Source organism: Helicoverpa zea, chromosome 21, assembly GCF_022581195.2.
Source record: "Helicoverpa zea isolate HzStark_Cry1AcR chromosome 21, ilHelZeax1.1, whole genome shotgun sequence".
NCBI classification, from domain to species: Eukaryota; Metazoa; Arthropoda; class Insecta; order Lepidoptera; family Noctuidae; genus Helicoverpa; species Helicoverpa zea.
This window is the reverse complement of record NC_061472.1, coordinates 9,915,549-9,935,337: the sequence shown is the minus strand read 5'-3', so window position 1 is coordinate 9,935,337 and position 19,789 is coordinate 9,915,549. Positions and strand designations below refer to the sequence as shown.

The 19,789-nt window shown below is 37.2% G+C and overlaps 1 protein-coding gene across 1 annotated transcript in view; it reads left to right on the top strand.

Moving 5' to 3' along the window:
* Window positions 1–19,789, top strand: part of LOC124640773 (neural cell adhesion molecule 1-like) — a 177,497-nt gene that overhangs the window by 84,899 nt on the left and 72,809 nt on the right. The window contains exon 3 of the mRNA XM_047178698.1: window positions 3,168–3,315. Within this exon, the coding sequence (XP_047034654.1) occupies window positions 3,168–3,315 (148 nt within the window). The remainder of the gene's footprint in view (window positions 1–3,167; window positions 3,316–19,789) is intronic.

Sequence of the window (19,789 nt, the reverse complement as noted above, 5' to 3'; positions counted from 1 at the left end):
ACAATAAAGAGTACATATTTACATACTATATATCTCACACATTATGTAATCCCTCGATAATCTTGCAACCACAAAACACTCATGGGAATTAGATAATGCCATCTAAGGTGGAAACCACATCCCTTGGCACAATACTGTCTGTCGGAGGTTTTAAACTGATAGGTTATCTACATTGAAATATACTCCATCCGTCTTAATATAAAACGTGGTCTTGAGAAATTGATGCTGCATTTGATGCTAGGTTTAGAACATTAACTTTGTTTGGGACTATGGCTTAAGTCTAGTACTAAAACTGGTACTTTTTTAAACCCACGTTTTATAAGGTGGACTAAATTTTTTAATATGATTTTCTTCCGCATCAGATACGTTACATGCCTTGTTATACAACATCAATAGTATACGCTACTAGCTAACAAAAAAAAACATTATGATGTTTATAAATATTTTTTTTTACAACGCACAATTTTTCCCTGAAACATTTAGTGGTTTTTCAAAACGGCTGATTCAACATTCCTTTAGCAGCATAATATAATAAACGAATAATTAAGTTTCGTAATTAATTTCCGCAAATTTCGATTAAAAGGGACCAATTTTTCAGGAAGTACCAACGTATATTATTAATGAAAGCTATTGAAAATTACAAAATGTATTTTCCTTTCGAGAAAACCCACTAAAACCTCTTGTGCAGAAAGTGGGTATTATTTATTTTAATATGTCTCTTAATTAAACTTTAATAAGGAAATACATTTGGAAAAATATTTTTTTATGAAATCATAAAAAGTAAATAAAAATAAAATTGAATCATGTTGAACTGCTTAATTTATTTTTATTTATGACCAGATTTCCTAACAATTCCACTCGAGTCCTTGGAACTGTTTCCCGCATCCAGATAAAAATAGCTTATATTCGTTCTCAAGTACTGAACCTGTAATCGAACCCGTACTCTCGTCTTCAAAAGGAAGCTTTTCAAACACTAGGCCACCATGACAGTTTCAAAAGTCTCAATAGTCCAAGAATAAATTAATTCAAAATACAAAGACTATACTCTATTGCGAACTAAGAACGTTCCACACATAATGGTTTAACCGGATTACGTGGTTTTACATACAAACTATACTATTCCATTCTAACCTCAACGGTATAGGATTTACATGCGTTTTAACGTTCAAATCTTTAAGACCGAATTTGTAATGAAACAGATGTTGAACAAATGATTTGGACCATAGAGAACGGAATGAGTAGCGGAGATGACATAACGCAAAATCTCTTAAGATAACAGCGCACCAAAATGCGAGTATTTGGGGGACGAAGAACATTACTAGCTCTGCCCTTACAGGCCTTCTATGGAACCTACCCATTATTTTCGGAATAAAATCATCAATATATCAAGACCAATCTTTGACAGATTAGTCTTGATTTAACAAGGAACAAGAACGCCTCGTTAGTTCTAGTAAATGTTCATTTTGATCACGCCTCGCGTACGTTACTTGAGCTACAAGAAGGCGCCTGACCTATCTTCCTTATGGCATCTCCTTATCATCTTAGTCAAAAGGCCATTGATGACCTTACTTGACCTACAAGAATGCGAATGACGTAGGTACCTTCCTTATGGTATCTCCGCTATCTTTCCCTCCTCCGTGTGCCGAACAAATGATTCGTACAGGTAATCCCGCCAAAATCTCGCTATTCATAATTTTGTTCGAGTTCTAAATTCGTAAATTATTCCGTTTAAAGATGGCGCCCGTATTTTGAGCGGAATGTAGAATTTTGGGATGCTTTCGAAATTTGAAATTGAATTATTTTGTTTTGTAATTCGGATGTCAAAATATTGTTGTTTTACGCACTATTTTGGTCAATAAATTAACCATTTATTCATATTTATGGTAAGAAGTCAATCCTCTTAACTATGGATCTTAAAAACCTATCTATGTGCTATTTTGCTGACTAGAGATAGGACTTTAACATTAGCCTCATTCAAGCTTTTTCATTTTTTTATTCGCCCACGGGCCTGCTGGAAAAGATTTCTTATAAAATAAGTTGATCCATTGTCCTATCTTCTTGTCTGTGTTCCGTCTGTAACTGTGTACTTAACATATTAAATAAATAAAGAAAGCCATGTCTTTCTATCTTAAGTAACCAAATCCAATGATAGACAGGTTATTGAAATCCATCCTCAGATTACTCTTAACTAGAACTAACATTAGAAAAACTAAAAATTGCTTGTTAAACTTAGTGATTCACAAGCCAACATTCGTTTCTAGATTCTAGCCGTACTACGGTCTAACCCAATTCTGTCCTAAGTTTCTTATAAATTGCACTAGATGACAAGTCGCAAGGATTAATCGAGGGCAATGGCATACATGACATACGGCCATGCTGTTACATGGAGAATCAAATATGAATTATATGGGAAATTGTGGGAAAATATTACAGCTGCAGTCAGGTTTTTAGGAATAGAACTTACTGATGGGATTGAGGAAGAAGTTCTGTTGTGACTTAAAGGTATATTTAAAGTAGCTTCTGCCTGTGGTTTTATTCGTGCCCCTTTGAACTTGTATTTCAAAAATAAAGAAGAAAGAATATTACAAATCCGAATAAACAAGTTCTTCAAGATTCTAATATTAGTGTAGATTTTTTTAAGATGACTTATTGAAGCTAGGAAGATAAAAATTCATGAATTCTCATAATGTGTTATTTCTATTTCCGTAATTTGTACGGGAAATTAAAAAGGAAATTTGGATCTTTATAACCAAAACCACCGAAATCGAGTATGAGGTTTCCAAGAAATTGGGATTAATAGGTATATGTTTTTATATCAAAAAGCACATGTTGCTTGTTCCAAAATGGAGTTTTTAAACGATTTTTGGAGACAGGGGTGAACCATCAGTTTTTCTTGGAAAACCGATTAAGCTGTTCGAAGCCGTTCAAGCCGTTTGAGATTGGTGATGCATAAAAGAGTATTTTTTGCTATAAATACGTCGGTAAAAAATATACATATTGATGCTATGAGAGGCAAAGATGTACAAATTAGTATCTTTTGGAAGAAATTATTTAGCAGCCCTTCAGTGTTGATGGTCAAAATTCCTTAAAAATACCCCTAGCTATTTTCCCAAATTGCGAAAGACCCCAACAGCTCCACAAAAAGACCATGTCTATTCAGAAGACAGTTGACTTTGTTCCAGTGTCGACCGTGGAAGTGGAGGCCGTGGTGGGCCGCACCGCGTCTCTGCCGTGCGACATCGAGCCTGACTCCAATGAGGATCGAGTTTATATGGTGCTCTGGTTCCGGCATTCGGGAGGGAAGCCGTTGTACAGGTTAGTTTTTTTAGAGGATATTATTTCGTGTTAATAAATTATTTATTAACGGTCCTTTTAGACATCAATTAGGAAGGCCTAGGTTCAGCAGTGTGCGTCTGTTGGCTAAAATGATGATGTTCAATACGCAATAAGCCATGGGAAACATAAGTTTGTTGATTAGATTTAATGATGGAGTTTGGTAAGACCCGTGTGTTCTTCTTTCCTGCAATAAATATGAACAGCATTCTTTTACACAAGTGGATTTTTCGTACAGACTTTTTACGTGCGACACATTCCTAGAGATGAAAGGCCTGTTGTACCGTTACACGTGTCATCGTTTGAACCGGTGTTAGTTAATAGTTTAAGTACCCGTACGATCGATAGAAGTGTATGAATCAATGATGTGGAGAGATACATACAAAATTACATAGGTTTTAAAAAATATGGAGAAAAATTCAATTAAATAAACCCTGAGGAACAAATTGAAACAATACTCTACACACAGCGATTAAACTTCCAAGTACCACTTTTTCGTCTAAAACCGTTTACATTTCATATGATATGAGCAAAGTTGCAGGTCGCTAGACTAAGGACTGGGTTGACCTAGTTTCTGAGCTCATGCAAGCTGAGGCAATATAAACAGATAATACCTTCCTGTTTTCTTTCGATTTCAGAACTGTTATTGTATTATTTCTATTTGGCGTATTGATTTTGGATATAGAGCTTCTAGAGATATTGTGGGAGTTATTTCAAGTTGCGAAAGCTTATGTTGTGTGGGCTTGCAGTTATCGCGTTTCTGTTTTCGTGTATCTACTTTAAGAATTTATTTTTGCTGCCGATTGCAACTGTCATTATGACCAATGTTTGACAGTTGTACAGGATCAAAGGTACATGTTTTTTTTTAAATGTACAAGAAGGTCCTTGCCGGCTTTCAAGAGACATCGGATTAGTTGTAGGGTTCCAAAAAGTACTATGGAGAACAACCGGCAAGAAACTCCAGTATTAAAATAGGGCCTATCAAGTGTCTGGACAAAGGTCTTACACAAAGATACTGCGGTATCTCCTCCAAGCATTTATTGAAGGATCATCTGCCTAGCCTTTTCCCAACTAGGTTGGGGTCCGCTTCCACTCTAACCAGATGCAGCTGAATACCAGTATACAAGGAGCGACTGTCTATCTGACCTCCTCAACCCAATTACCCAGGCAACCCAATACCACTAGGTGAGACTGGTTGTCAGACTTTGGAGGATTATAGTACATAAAACTTTCTTTTCTATGTATCTTCATATTCGCATATAGAAACTTATATCTGTAAAGTATGCATGATGCAACAGTAAGCGCGTAAAACAAGGAGGAAAAGCCTATAGCCCGATATTCTGCTCGAAGCACCTGATAAATTTATTAGCAATAAGCCCATAGAGTCGTATTTAACGACATTTTAAATTTAACACAATTTTGTTTATGTGGCCATTTATAAATTGAGATAAAATCAAGTTTACGAGGACAGGCCCGCGATTTAATGTGACTAGGGAGAGGCTGAGTGCCGTAGTGAACGAATAAAGTTTAGCTTGTTCTTATTCATAAATTCTTAGGAAAAGGAGGTGTTAGATTGTGATTTTGTGTCTTAAAAATCGATGGGTGATAATTATGAGAGGAGTCAGTGGGTAAGTCATACATACGTGAAATAGACAGTCACTTTCGCATTCATCGTATCAGTAAGGATGTTGGTCGTCGTTTTTAACTTCTAAACATAGCCTTATCTAATATAACCTGTATAAAAACTAGAAAACCTTTATCCTATTTCAATGCTCCAATGTACGTAATCAAACATTGACAGATTCATACTTGAAACCATTATGCATCCAGAACAATGTGATAGATGATTGCAGTTATGTGACTGAAAAGTTAGTTAATGACACAAAAGGTAATAACTAACTTGAACGAATCTTTCAATATAAAGACAAGTATTTTCGAGGAAGTCGCACCAGTTGCTTAAGACAGCAAAACAATTAAAACAATAAACGGCTAATGACCTTATTTTGTTTGTTTGAGTAAGCCTAAATAGGAACCTCGACTCATTATACCGTAATAACATAATTTGGTAGGGAAAGATGCCTTTTAAACGAGTTTTTGAAGATGTTTTTTGAACGGCAAAAAGACCCGATACCACTTGACAAGTACGGTTGTCGGTGGTGAAATGCTTGTGCACTATTATATGTCCTGCGCAGTTGGCTAATCTCCTTACATGAGAACAGCCGCCGTGGTCGATAATTGGCAAGGAGGACATCATGGTAGTCAGACTTTCTGGCTTCTGCCTACCCGTATAGACTGCCAAAGATGTTTAAATCACAGTTGGGCTCCACAAAATGATCATGCCTTCCGAAACACGGAGAAACTCAATAGTCACCCAACAAGGGACTAATCGCGCCAAACATTAGTTAACCTTATGATAGATTGGCCCGTGTGGCTGATACTTAGCCATGAGCCACATTCTTAAACCATGAGTTTGAAATGGATACCTCATGTAGCAAGCGGAATATAAAGTAGTTTACAATCCACTTTTTACCACACATAACTAGTACGAGCTAGTTCTAACTAGATTAATGGCTTGACAATCATACACGGTCTTGCTTGTAACCTGGGCTGGTTCAGTCAATGTGACAGATGACGGCGTCTCGTACTATCCCTACGACCCACTTTATATAGTGTCAAGTGTGAGAGGTCGCGGGTTGGATTGGTATTTTAGTGATTGATTTTGGTAACTTTTATTACTGTTAAGTGTAGCTAATTGCTTATGTCAGGTTAATCAAACTGTTGATTCTTTAGATTTCAAAAGACATGTGGTTATGGATATTTTTTTCCAAGTTTTTGTAGTTATAAATTGTCAGAGACACACACATTTTGTGCCTTTAAATTAAAAGCAATTTTTCAAAGTTTATCTTATACATATGTTACTCATATCTGGTAATACATATTTAAATCACTATGTAGGTACTAAATACAAGTTTTCATTGGATTATATTATTTTAGATGCAAGAGATGAATTTTAAGCAGAAAACCAAAACCAGCCTACACCATTATCCACAGCTTCATTACTAAACTACCCACAAATTCGCCAAAATGTACAAAATTCAAACTATAAAGGTAGATGAGCAAAATTTACCTATCACACGAGCGATAGCTTTAATGTACGAGTAAGCCGGAACGATTGTCAATCGATTGTCGTTCCGATATGGCGGGATATCGATAATCCGTTTTGCGGAGCGCGCCCTCGTTAGGGTGCATCACTAACGAGAATGGGTGCCGCCCTAGCCGTTCTAATTTTGAAATATTCACAAATATTGTTTGACATGTGATGGCTGGTTATTTTTGGATTCGTTTTTTTTTTTGTTTGAAAATGGAATGTTTTAATTATGTCATTTGAGTTAGGTTACGTTTTAAAAATAAATTAAGTTAATGACTTTGTTGCTGGTTTGAAACTTTACATAATAATTTTAAGTTAGGTATGTAGTGAAGTGAAATTTTCCGTGAATTACTGAAAATAGAGTTTCCTGTGGTTTGCACATTATACAATATAAAGGATGACAATGTCAAAATTTTGTTGACACGATAATTTATTAATTGACATTACGTCAAAGACTTTTCCGGGTATTTCAAATTCATAAGCAGTACAAAAATAACTTCCGTCTTTACAATTCATTGTAACAGAGTTGACTCTTCATACAATATTCTATTTGTACCCCCATTCAACCTACATCGAACTTTCTAGAAATAACAACCCCACAAATTATCTTCCAAAAAGACATTTATTGACAAACGGAACAAAATTACATGGCACATAAAAATAACCTGAAAAACGAAAATTTATTTATTTGACATATTATTTGTTTTGCCTTTTACTAAAGATAAAGGAATGAAAAGATAAGATTGAAAGTAAAAGAAAAAGAAAAAAGGGTAGTTTATTTATAACCTTTGGTGCTCGTAAACATTTACTGAGCTGAGAATTGGGACGTCTGAAAACTATTTTCTTTTATACTTGTCTTGTTATATGACTTGGCTCCGTTCGTTCGGAAATTCGATACGGAAACGGATATTGACAAATAGGTTATGGATTTAGAGGTTAAACTAGGGTTTGAAGAAGGATGGTTAAAGGAAATAATAATAAATTCGATGTAAATAGTTTAAAGGGCTAATTACTTAAGTATTTAAACGATTGTAGTTGAAATATACAATTATACAAGTACATATTTTTTTCTATACATTAATTAAATATACATCGTGTTCCAGTATTTAGAAATGGTGTATGACATAAAAGGTGCAAAAAATGAAACTCAAAAAATTCCTTTACTTACCTACAGAAAAAATAACGTTGAATGTTAAAAAAACACCAAGCAACCGCAAAAAGCAAAGTGAAAATAAGAAACTTCCGCAATCCAAACCCTTCAAAGCCTTTTAATATTCGTCATTTTACCACGCCTATCTACAAATCGACATTTATTACATTTTAACTTTGTGGGCAAAGAAGCAACCTCTCAAGTATGAGTGTGAGTTCCATTCCAGGTCAGGCAAGTAGGTACCAATGAAACTTTTCTAAGTTTGTATGTACATTCTAAGTATATCTTGCGACACGAATGACTGTGTTTCGGATGGCACGTTAAACTGTAGGTCCTGGCTGTCATTGGACATCCTTGGCAGTCGTTACGGGTAGTCAGAAGCCAGCAAGTCAACCAGTCTTTACTAGGAGTTTTGGGTTGTCTAGGTAACTGGGGGAGGTCAGATAGGCAGTCGCTTTTTATATATGTTACGGGTAATGCTAGAAGATGGGTAAAGCTTCTTGGGTAAAGTCCGAATAATAAGTAAAATAAATTTTAATTCGGGGGTTTACTCATGCTCACCTCCAGTCCAGTCCATCCAGTTGAACTGGAAGCCGACCCCAACAGAGTTGGGAAAAGGCTAGGCAGATGATGATGTCACATTTTTAACTTTGAAAACAACCCCTTGAACGGCCGAAATTTTCATTTTTTACAAACTGTTTACCGATAAACCCGTAGCTCTATATTTATTGCACATGTTTATTTAAAAATGTGGAAAAGATACGCTGAAGCCTGAAAAATGTATTGTTCTATTATCTTTGAGTTTTGAATTATTTATTGGTTTTCAACGTTAATAAATATATATTTTTGTGCAGAATAAAACGTATTTTAGTTTTGGGTCACCGAATTACGAGATGGTTGAGATAAACATCAGATTTTCGGTTCTAGACTAATAAATCTCTGTTTGGGTTTTGTTTGAAAGTAAGTACAAATGTATAACAATGATATCTGAAATAATTGACCTCTAATGAAATAGCTATACCTTTGTCTAGAGGTCTTAAAGTGTACCAGGATTCTGTACCCAAGATGTAAAATGGGATTCTATTACTAAGTCTTCGCTTTCCGTCTGTCTGCCACAAGTCTCTTCGACCGTCTATCAACACGCCGTATCTCATAAACTGTGATAGTTAGAAGGTATTTTTTTACACATGATGTATTAATTTCTGTTGCTGCTATAACAACAAATACCCTACTGAAAAATAAAATAAGTATCTCAGGAAGCTCCGATGCAACAAATGTAATTTTTGACTCGTATTTGGATAGTTTCCTAAATATCTTCCCGTTTTTTACCTTTTACAGTTAATGTTATATAAGATAAACCTTTGACTACACTAAAGTCCCATTTATAGGTATTACGAACATAAGCTGCCCGCATTGTCTAGCTTTAGGTATTTTCTTAACTCGCCGGTTAACAACCTATTTGACCTTTAACGCTTTCAAATAGCTATTATATAGAGTGGTTTAAGACATTCACTTTATTGTATGCTGTATTAATCTAGATAGCATATATATATATATAGTTAGCACTTACATTAGCAGTAAGTAAATGCTTTGGTAGGGCGATAGCTTATTATTCACTCAAATCTTATCTGTTCATTTTACCTAAATGAGATTCAAACAACCATCCACCTTCCGAGCCTTTTTCCCAACTATGTTGGGGTCTGCTTCCAGTATAACCGGATGTTGTTACCCGGGCAAACCAATACCCCTTGGTTAGACTGGTGTCAGACTTACTGGCTTCTGACTACCCGTAACGACTGCCAAGGATGTTCAATGACAGAGATCCAAACAACCATAAGATTTCTTTTTATCTAAGTTATATAATAAATAGTGGGTAACATTTAATGGTACAAGTAGACTAGTATTGCTAAGGGGTTAGGCAGATATTCTCAATTTATCTCATCATTGATGAAGATGATGTCCTCATAGCCGATTATCGGCAATGGCGGCTGTTCTCATGTAGGGTGATTAGCCAACTGCGCGGGACATAGATATAGTGCACAAGCATTCACTCAGACACAAGAGCAGGCACTATTCCTTCACTCTTTTAGCCGGATGGGTCGGCAATCAGCATCTCATCAATAGTTAAATAATAACAATTATAATACTCCTTTTACTTACTCAATCACAATACACTATCAGAAATATCACTACCTCTTGCACATACCCAAAATTCACGTCCAAAATATCGACCAAAAGTTCAAGTAAACACGCTAACGAAAGCCAGACATGTGACAAATTGAATGCACTGAAGTATGTTCAAATTACGTGCATAACTTCGTAAATGCAGTTACGAAGACTTCGCGAAGTATTTTGGCATTGTGAGTGAGTGAACTGTCTTGTTACGGTGACTTTTCGAAGCAAAAACTGGATGATTTTTGAGAGTTTGACGCTTGACGGGGTTTAACGATGGTTGCCTCTGACGTTTTAGTGGTTGTTACACGTGACGAACTAGGAAGATTAAGAGTACGCGCACATGAGAGGCGGCTGACAGTTAACTCAATGCGTTGGTTGGATTTTTTTTTAACACGCTTATATTAGCTGCACTTATAATTAAGTACGTAAGAAAATCTTGGAATGTTAATTTGACCCACTTCCCAATCTTCGATTAGTTAATTAATTCGATTCAATTTTGCACACGCTCTGAGTTCTGATCATACATGACTAGCTAAAAAACGTCATTACAAATCCAATTAAACCAAAATTTTTGAAAGTGTGTTTTTCTGTTTTTCAAGCTATCATTTTATTACAAAATCCTGATTGTAATCAAAGTTTTCAGTCAGCCTGATAACGGTTAAATACCTAATGTTTGTAATGTGCGTACTACCATTCATCTTTATACACACTATCGTCCGACTAAAAGTTTTTGCGCCACTCTAAATTGTCTATTTCAAGTGTATTCGCCAATCAATAGGTTTGATTGACAAAGTACTTACGTAGTATGATTGGACTGCAAAAATATTTCGTAATATTTTCGTAAAAGAACACGTGTCTAATATGCCTTCACAATTATAGTTTAACTCAAGATTGACAGAAAATTTCACATCAAATAAAACAACCACTTACATTTACTTCTCGAATGTTCCAAACAAAAATTATTCCGCGCACATAACAAAAACAAAATAAAGTTACTCGCAACACTAAGTTCATTCAAGTGAAAAGCAAAAACACATTATTATTGACAGAAATCACGTTTGAGTAAAACGGAACGTTTTTCCGAATAGTTGACGGAGCAACATCCTGTATTGAAAGAGGGAACTTACTATTGGAAAAGAGACTCTATTTCTTAGAAGCTAGAGTTGATATTTGAGAGTGCGGATGGGAGATAGGGTGTGTGTATATTGAAATTTCATCGAAGGAGCGTTCGGGAGACAAGTGACGGGGTACCCTTACGGCTCGTTACCTATCCATCGGAATGTGTGGTACAAGTTAGAGCTTCTAACGCATGGAGGACAAAATAACTAGCAGAGGTGCCATAACAGAAAATCTCCTAAGAATATAACGCGCCAAAATGCGGGTGTGCGGGGGACGAGGAACGTTACTGTCTTCGCCCTTATATGCTTTCTTTGGACCCGATCACTTTTTTGGTACCAAAAATCGTTGACAGATGTCTCAGAGAACCCGAACACCTCGTTACTTAACTCGTAACTGATCGTTTTGGTCATGCCCATCGTACGTATTTGACGTAGAAGACTACCTGCATTATGGCATCTTCGCCAAGTAGTGTTTCAATGCTATTTACTCTTCGACTAGTAGGAAATATCCTATGTATTGAGATGGCTTTGGCCTTTGAGTTCAGTCGTTTCGGGTGTAAGGTGATTCAGGTGATTCAGGTTAATATACCCAGTGCCAAGTGTTAGGGTCGAATGACTTTCGCAAACTAAAATGTTTGGGTAAAAGTTTGGCTGCTTAAGATTCTTTGAGTTTTTATAAGTAGGGAAGGTATATCTATATGTGGCTGCTATATTCCTCTCATTAACAAATGATATTGCCAAACATACAGAAATGCTTATGAGTGTGTATTATGTGCGCTGTCCAAAATCTTAGGGTTCATACGAGAATCCGTAACAAGTAGGAGGCAAGTCTAAGTATGAAAATAAAATCTTTTTTAAGTTTAATATTTTTATATATCGATCTGCATCCCTTTTTATGCAAAGTCGAGAATTTGAAAAAAATCTATTCAGTAATTCTCCCACACAAAACCAGCAAGAAACATTTGCAAAATTCAAATTTCAAATACTCGTTTCATAATTTCGTTTGAAGTCTTGCAAGCTTGCAAGTTTTGCAGCAAGACAGTCATACAGTTGTCAAAGCGACACTCGAAACCGCTTGACATCGTCGATTCCTTTGTGAGAGAACGAACGGACACCGCTTCGGCCAAACGAAGATGTATTCCACTTACATTGGAAACTTCAAACTGAGGGTACTTTAAATAACTTATGTACTTTGACTTGTGTTACTTAGTTTGATGTTTAAGTTTGGTTGTTAACATGGTTAAATAATACGTACGTCTATTAACTGTGTCTATTAAATGATTTTTAAATCTTTACTAGCTAGACAGTCTTTCCTCCTCCGTGTAGCTAGTATAGTAAACAGAAGGCCTCCTTTACTTAATTATTTGAACGCTCTGATCTCATGACGAAGTTCGATTAGATAAAAATATAAGCTACCATTTATGCGAGTGCGAACTGCAGGCAGTTTCACCCCTATGGAAGTGCTTTAAGCATCCAGATAAAATAAAAGAATCCTGAATAAAAGTACTTACGACATTATGTATTACGTGGGTTAATCTATCTTTTTATTTATTAAAACCACCGTTTTGCAGTCTCTTTTTATATCTGTCAAATTAACAGAATAAAAACCTCTTTGCACAAACGAATACTTGGCTCCAAAAAAACATGGGAGCGTCAAGTCCTTCAATATTTTTCTCATAAATATTGTGTTCGTATCTAGAGTTAACCGTCGAACGAGTAACTATTGAATCTGCAGTTTTCGCGATCGCTCGCTCTTTACCAATCATTTCCGTGCCGATGGACACTGGACAAAAAAATGCAACGGAAAATATGTGCCAACAATGTTATGATGTTTTTTTAGGCGACGCTACACCGTAAAAGTTGTGTTCTTTTTTTGAAACGTGGAAGTGTCATGCAGGTTTTAAATTTAGAACTGTCAGTTTGAGGTTTTAGTATTTTTAATGTGCATTTTTATGCTGGGTGCATTACGTTTTAGAGTTCCGTTAGAGGGACCCATTGCTGTATCTCATGAACCTTGATTGTTCGATAGTTCTCACAGACGATGGATGCCACTATACCAACAAATACTTATACTACTTATATAGTTAGGAAACCTCTGTGAAAACGTCCAACTAGCGCGACAGTTTTTTCTCTAAATTTTTAAGCAAATATGTAGCCTATTCAAATATTTTCATTGTTTCATAGTAGGTATAGATAGTTTACTGCATAGCTTTGACGTAACTGATGAAAATTCTAGAAAAAGACAACTAGGTAGTAGTGACGTCAACTATCGCTTTGTCTGTCCCACGTTTCAGAGCATATTTGTTTTACGGCTGGATAGAGAGATCTGTCCATTTTCTAGTGGTACAGCTTAGTATAAACATTTTGCTAAGCCGTGGTACAACAGCTGTAACTTTTTTCAGTCGTATTATAATCTTAGTTTTGCAAAAAAAGATTAAAAAAATATATTTCCATTGCTATCTTGATATTAGATGCTTCACAAAAATATATTTTCAAATATCCTTAAAACATTGACTTTTAAATGCAGAAAAATAAAATACTCTTTTACTTTTTTCAGCTGTGTAACGAGAACGTTCAAAAGGTTCTTATTTTAGCCGCCATTTATGATCACAAACCAGTTATCCTAACCCTATAAATATTTAGCGAATCTACAAATATTCTTTTCAGACCCTTGCGCCATGACCTAGTCTCGTTCGGGTTTCGTATAGGTATGAATAAAAAATATCACGGCTTATATTCATAAAGGAAAAAGATGGCTGACAGGTCACGTCACCGCCAGACTGTAATTTTCATTAGAAAAATAAACGAGGTAGATAATGCATTTCTTTATGAAAAAATTGCCTTACTATCTTATCTACCTTAGTTGTATTTTATATTCAAAAAATAACTTATCAAAGTAAAACATTTAAAAATGTTTCGAAGCTAAATGAAATATTTCCGCCACCATTTTCAATTCCACAAATTAATTTATATCGAAATAATCTCCTTATTCCCAAATGAGGATCATAAATAACAATATGTGCCGCATATCACACCGAAGCGCAACAAAGGACCATGAGTCAAATTGGGCTCATTGTCCAACAGAGTTATAGCATATGCCGTTGTGAAGGTTTTTGTTTGTACTAAAATTTTTACTATGGGCACTACCTTCAATTCCATGGCAAAAAAAAGATATGCACCTTAACAGGTTTTGTAGAAAAAGAATTGTTAGGATTCGTAGTGCGCTTGGTTGTTCATGACATAAAACCTAATTCGCAGGATTTGATTATGCTAGGATTATGGGACCACCTTCATCACCAGGTCAGGGTCTGATGATGGAAACCCTGAGAAATCGAGGGCAACTGTCGAAAATTGTAGGCGTGCATAGGTTAACAACTTGACAATGAGGTGTACGTTTGATAACACTATGCAACAGTGAAGGTTTGGAGCTGGCCTGATGATGGAGACCGGAGAAGGTCGAGGGAACTCGACAACTGAATATGTAAACTACCTCGTGTTTGGGCTTATAGTATTCGTATTGATGAGAACTTTCCACAAATGCGGATAGTGACAACTATGCTTGTCACTGAAAAGCCAAAAATAAAAAACTTTTTACAAAAAAATAAAACCGACTCCCAAAAACACTGAAAAGCAAAAAAAGTACTATTCTTAGGTGCATCGGCATAGAAGTCGGTGGCGTATAAACTCAGGAACATCCAGAGGAGACATCAGGAGACTCCATCTCTAGCACAAAGAAGAAATCGTCCACGGACTGTCCTCGGTATCTATATAACGAAACTAAGGCACACACAATTTAATCCACCGGCAGGATATTTAGACGACATTATTATTGGTATTGATTGAAATGTTAACAAAAATAATTTTAACTGTTAGCAGTTGTTTTATTTTTTATGTATACATTAAACCTGGAATTAAAACTATAGTTCGGCCATTCAGAGAATGCGTTCCTGACACGTCGCGATTGAACTGACGACGTAACTTTGCAATGGCGTTGCAGTTACGATAAAAATATTTTTGCTGGTTGTTTACCGTTTTAACAATTGAGGAGCATTAAAACAACATTATTATATCAATAATCAATGAATGTTATAATTTTGTGCCAAACTGAGTCTCAAATAACTTGGTAAACAATATTTTTCTAAATCTATACTGCGCTATTACAAGGTTATGTCAGCGGTTTATATTTTGTAGTGCTGTGCTAAAAATAACAGGCAAGTATCGTAATCTGTTCTTATACAGTTATAATATAAAATAATACGTTTTGATTTTCTTTTTAAGAATTGGAAAATAATGGACTATAAGACTTAATTATAACTTTTATGAAAAATAAAAATAAAACTATGACCAAACCGCATTTTTATACTTAGATTAAAAATGGTAACCCCAAATGGCGTTATGGGCCGCCATTTTGTGACGCTAAAACAGTCGTCCGTTGTCGTTTCGTGCGCATAGACCACGTTTTTCAAGTGTTTTCGTTCATCTGTTTTTATTTGATTACCCGGCTTTTGTTAGACCGAGATATCAGGATTGATTCTGTTATTGATAATAATATAATTATACATGTAGGCGAAGATGATGATGAAGACACCACCTCCTCAAGCAAATCGGAGTCTGATTAATATTCTGTTCGCACAGTCAATTCAATGTACTTGTAACAAAGAATAAATAAAACAATTTTATTCTATGAATATTACCTTTTTTTGGTTTCCACTTAAAAAACTAAAATATAAAACAAATGATTCCGCCAATTTAAAACGAAAATAATCTTAAAATAATGCGGCGGTTCATTTTGAAGGAACGGTAACGAACTCAGTGTTATGTTGTGCCCATCACTAGTCGTGACTAACTGATAGGTGTCAGGAACGCATTCTCTGAACGGCCGAAGTATAGTTAAAGGTGTTCAACAACAAAACCTACACTGCCATAACAGCACTACTTTTTGCAGAATATTAGTTTATGGTCGGAGAAAAATATTTATAGCAAAATAACCCAATGGATTCTTCGCAAAAATGAGTTTAAATCTTTATATTTAGTGCTTTACAAGTATATTCAAAGTGGTCTCATCTCTGTTGGTGGGTGAGCCCAGGCTTCATACATTTTTGCCCATGGTCCTTTCACGTGTATCGATATAAATTTTCAATTACTAGACGTGTGTCAGGGTGGGACGCGTCGCCGTCATGCCTCGTTACCCCTCGCTACAAATGTGTTTGGTGTAAGTGTAGGACGGCGAGCGATATTGCGTTCGGAATTTGAAAATGTTTTGCTTTTAATTTCTGTACAGGATGGCCGATTTATTAGATTGCGAAACTGACTACAATGTGTTATTTTTTCATTGTGTTTTTGAGGTTATAATTTTTATTTTGTGAATTTGAGTAGTGTTTTTAGTTTAGTGTAGTGCTATTTAGTTCAGTATAGTGTTATTTAGTTCAGTGTAGTGTTATTTAGTTTAGTATTTACTGTCACTGAAGTCATCCTAGTCTTTTTAACATAAATTGTCGTGATTATCATGCTAGTAAATTATGCCAAGTTAGTCTCAAATTAATCGATGAATCTTACTGGCGGTTGTTCCATGAGACTTGGCAAGCAGTTCGGCCTTATTACCTACATCATTATTAATGACACAAGTGAATTTAGATGGACACCAACATGGATATTATCCAAAACCTGTTTTATGGTGTGCCATATGAGATTCTCCGACTAACCTATGGTGAAAGGGTTATTTTCTTCAATGGTCCTTTAAAAGATAGGAAAATAGTTCCTGTTGATAGGAAATATTATGGCAAAAGTTTGCTTATTTTTAGTTTGGTATGCTTGATCGAGCTAATCTCAGAAATAGCTGGTCCGATTTGATCCATCTGTCACAAAAAAAAAATCTTTCAGTGATAGATGGCCTATGCATGAAAGGCTATAAGTATTGCGGCTACTTTTTACCCTGGTGTAGGAAGTAGTTGGCGAAAGCTAGCAATAAAAGTAAAATGAAGGGAAACCCATCCACCACCCGACCTTCTCAATCACAGCTTAACCTCCGGCCCACAGCAACATACTTTACCACCGCACCAAATAACAATAATTATCATTTAACAAAACCGATCATCGTCACGTATACCGTAATTAACTTTACCGAAATAGTTCGGTTCCCAATAATTCCCGAACATTCGACAATGTGCCGTAATTACGTGTGAAATCGTATTGTTTGATTTATGCCTATGGTTGTTATGGTGTTATCGGAATTTGTAAAATGATGCGTATTTTGATGTACTAGTTGTTGTTAATATCATTTCTATGAATATCAATTCTCTTGCTCTCATCCATCCTCCGAGCCTTTTTCCCAAACTATGTTGGGGTCGGCTTCCAGTCTAACCGGATTCAGCTGAGTACCAGTGCTTTACAAGAAGCGACTGCCTATCTGACCTCCTCAACCCAGTTACCCGGGCAACCCGATACCCCTTGGTTAAACTGGTGTCAGACTTACTGGCTTCTGACTACCCGTAACGACTGCCAACGATGTTCAATGACAGCCGGGACCTACAGTTTAACGTGCCATCCGAAACACAGTCATTGGTGTCTAAGATATACTTAGAAAGTACATACAAACTTAGAAAAGTTGTATTGGTACTTGCCTGACCTGGAATCGAACCCGCGCCCTCATTCTCGAGAGGTTGGTTCTTTGCCCACTAGGCCACCACGACTTTTCTCTTGCTCTCAACTTGGTAAAAAAATTGCATATAACCGTCTTCAGGGCTCCACCAGTCTCAAAATATTTTATCTCAATCGGTTCAGCTGTAACATTCACTCATATTGCCTTTACAGTAGTGAAGTTGTCTTATCTTACGTTTTTAATTTAGCTTTTGCACATTCTTCCAAAGCTAATTAGGTACCCAATTACTTTCTTTTATCAGAAACCTATTACCTACCTATAAGCCAAGCCAAGCTTCGATACTTGTAATTCCGTGAGAGTTCGGACTGGCGTCTGTTGTCTTATTAGCCCAGCATTGGGAATTCCCTGTAGTGTGTTGTGGACTAGATAACTGGGCTAGGGGGTGAAGGCTGTCCTAATGGTCTAGCATTTAAAATAATCCTTCAATAGTGTGAGAAATGTACAAGAAATAAAAGATTTAAGAAGTTAGAAAATAAATTGAATATCATGTTCATAGGATTTGTCAATATTCCGTATGTATTAATTTGTACCCGATTTCCATGAAATCTACTCCGCGCACCCGGATGAAACGTAGCCTTCCTTGAAAAATGGGTTTTTAATACACTTCTGGACACATCTATTGGCCCACCTTGTATTTTCAGTTTCGTTTGGTCCTAGCAAAATTTTTATATTAGGTCGAGCAAAAGGTTTTTATGCAGTTTTGAACCTTGCACATTCACAATTTCATTCAATAGTCTTTTTTTAAATTTCGAATACAGAATTTAAAGAAACAAGAGACAATTTGGAGCCTGCTTGTTGATATCAAACAATCGATTACTAAGAAAACTTGGTTTTATTGGTTTACTTGGATTTAATTCTTGAAAAAGTGATTGATATCTTTGGTTTTGCAACAAACATTACTTATTCTTAACATTAAGGTGAGGTTCTCTCAATAATCTATGGATACTTCACCTGAAGTCACCGCCTAAGCTGTGGCACTTATTCAGGCTGGACACAGCCAAAGAAACGTGAGTGCTCAACTTAATTTAAGTCGATCTGCGGTCCGAAATGTTTATCGGAGGTACCTAGAGACTGGCGGCTTTGTTCGTCGCCAAGGAAGGCCACGATGTCGGGTTACAACTGAAAGGCAGGATCGATTCATCGTGACGACTAGTTTGAGAAATCGTCACCTTACCTCCATTGAGATACAAAAACAACTTCGCGACTTCCACGGGGTATCTGTGAGTGTTCGAACTGTTCGGAAAAGTTTAAAAGAACACGATGTGGTACCACACAAGCCAGCTAATGGGCCCTAACTAACGCGAGCCCACCGAACAGCGCGCCTTCATTTCGCACGCAGTCATTTAAATTGGACACAGCAAAATTGGAGCCGTGTACTCTTTTCTTATGAGTCTAAAATTGTGTTACATGGCAATGATGGAAGGAAGAAGGTCTACCGACGTAAGGGAGAGCGTTTCGCACAATGCTGCTTTGAAGAGAGGGTTGCTTATGGCGGTGGCTCAAGGACTGTCTGGGGCGGTATATCCGCGAGCGGCAAAACTCAACTTGAGGTTGTTACAGGACTTGTGCGGACAGCCCCGAGGACACGGTGGACCACACAGTCCAGGTGTGCCCCGCATGGGAGGGGTACCGCCGGGTCCTCGCCGAGGCTTTGGGCGGCGGCGACCTCTCGCGTCCGGCCCTGGTTCAGGCCATGGTCCGGGGCGAGAGGGAATGGGATGCCGTCGCCTCCTTCTGCGAAGCGGTCATGCTCGAGAAGGAGGAGGCGGAACGCCAGAGAGTTCGCACCTCTCATCCCGGCCGCCGCGCTGGACCAGGTAGACACCATGGGCGCCGGGTGTCGCGAGATGACTCCCGGCCACCGTAGGCGTGGGTCTGTGGGCGGTGAGTTCGGGTGGCTCATCGTCCCTCTGTCTGCTTAGACGACAGACCCGTGTCGACGGCGCGCGTTGTTCCACGCGCTCCACAAAGAGATGTCAGCAACCCCAGCGGGGCCCAGCAGGGCCAAGGCCTGCCGGGGCTGCGGGTTGTTCGAAAGAGATACCGCGGCCCTGGTACATAAAAGGCCTATGACGGAACACGACGGTTTTTAGTCAGTAAGAGTCTGACACTCCCTCACCGCTGCTAACCCACAGCGGGAGGGGTCATTTGATGATTTTTAACGTCGGAAAAAAAAAAAGAAAGGTTGTTACAGGACCACGGCTGCC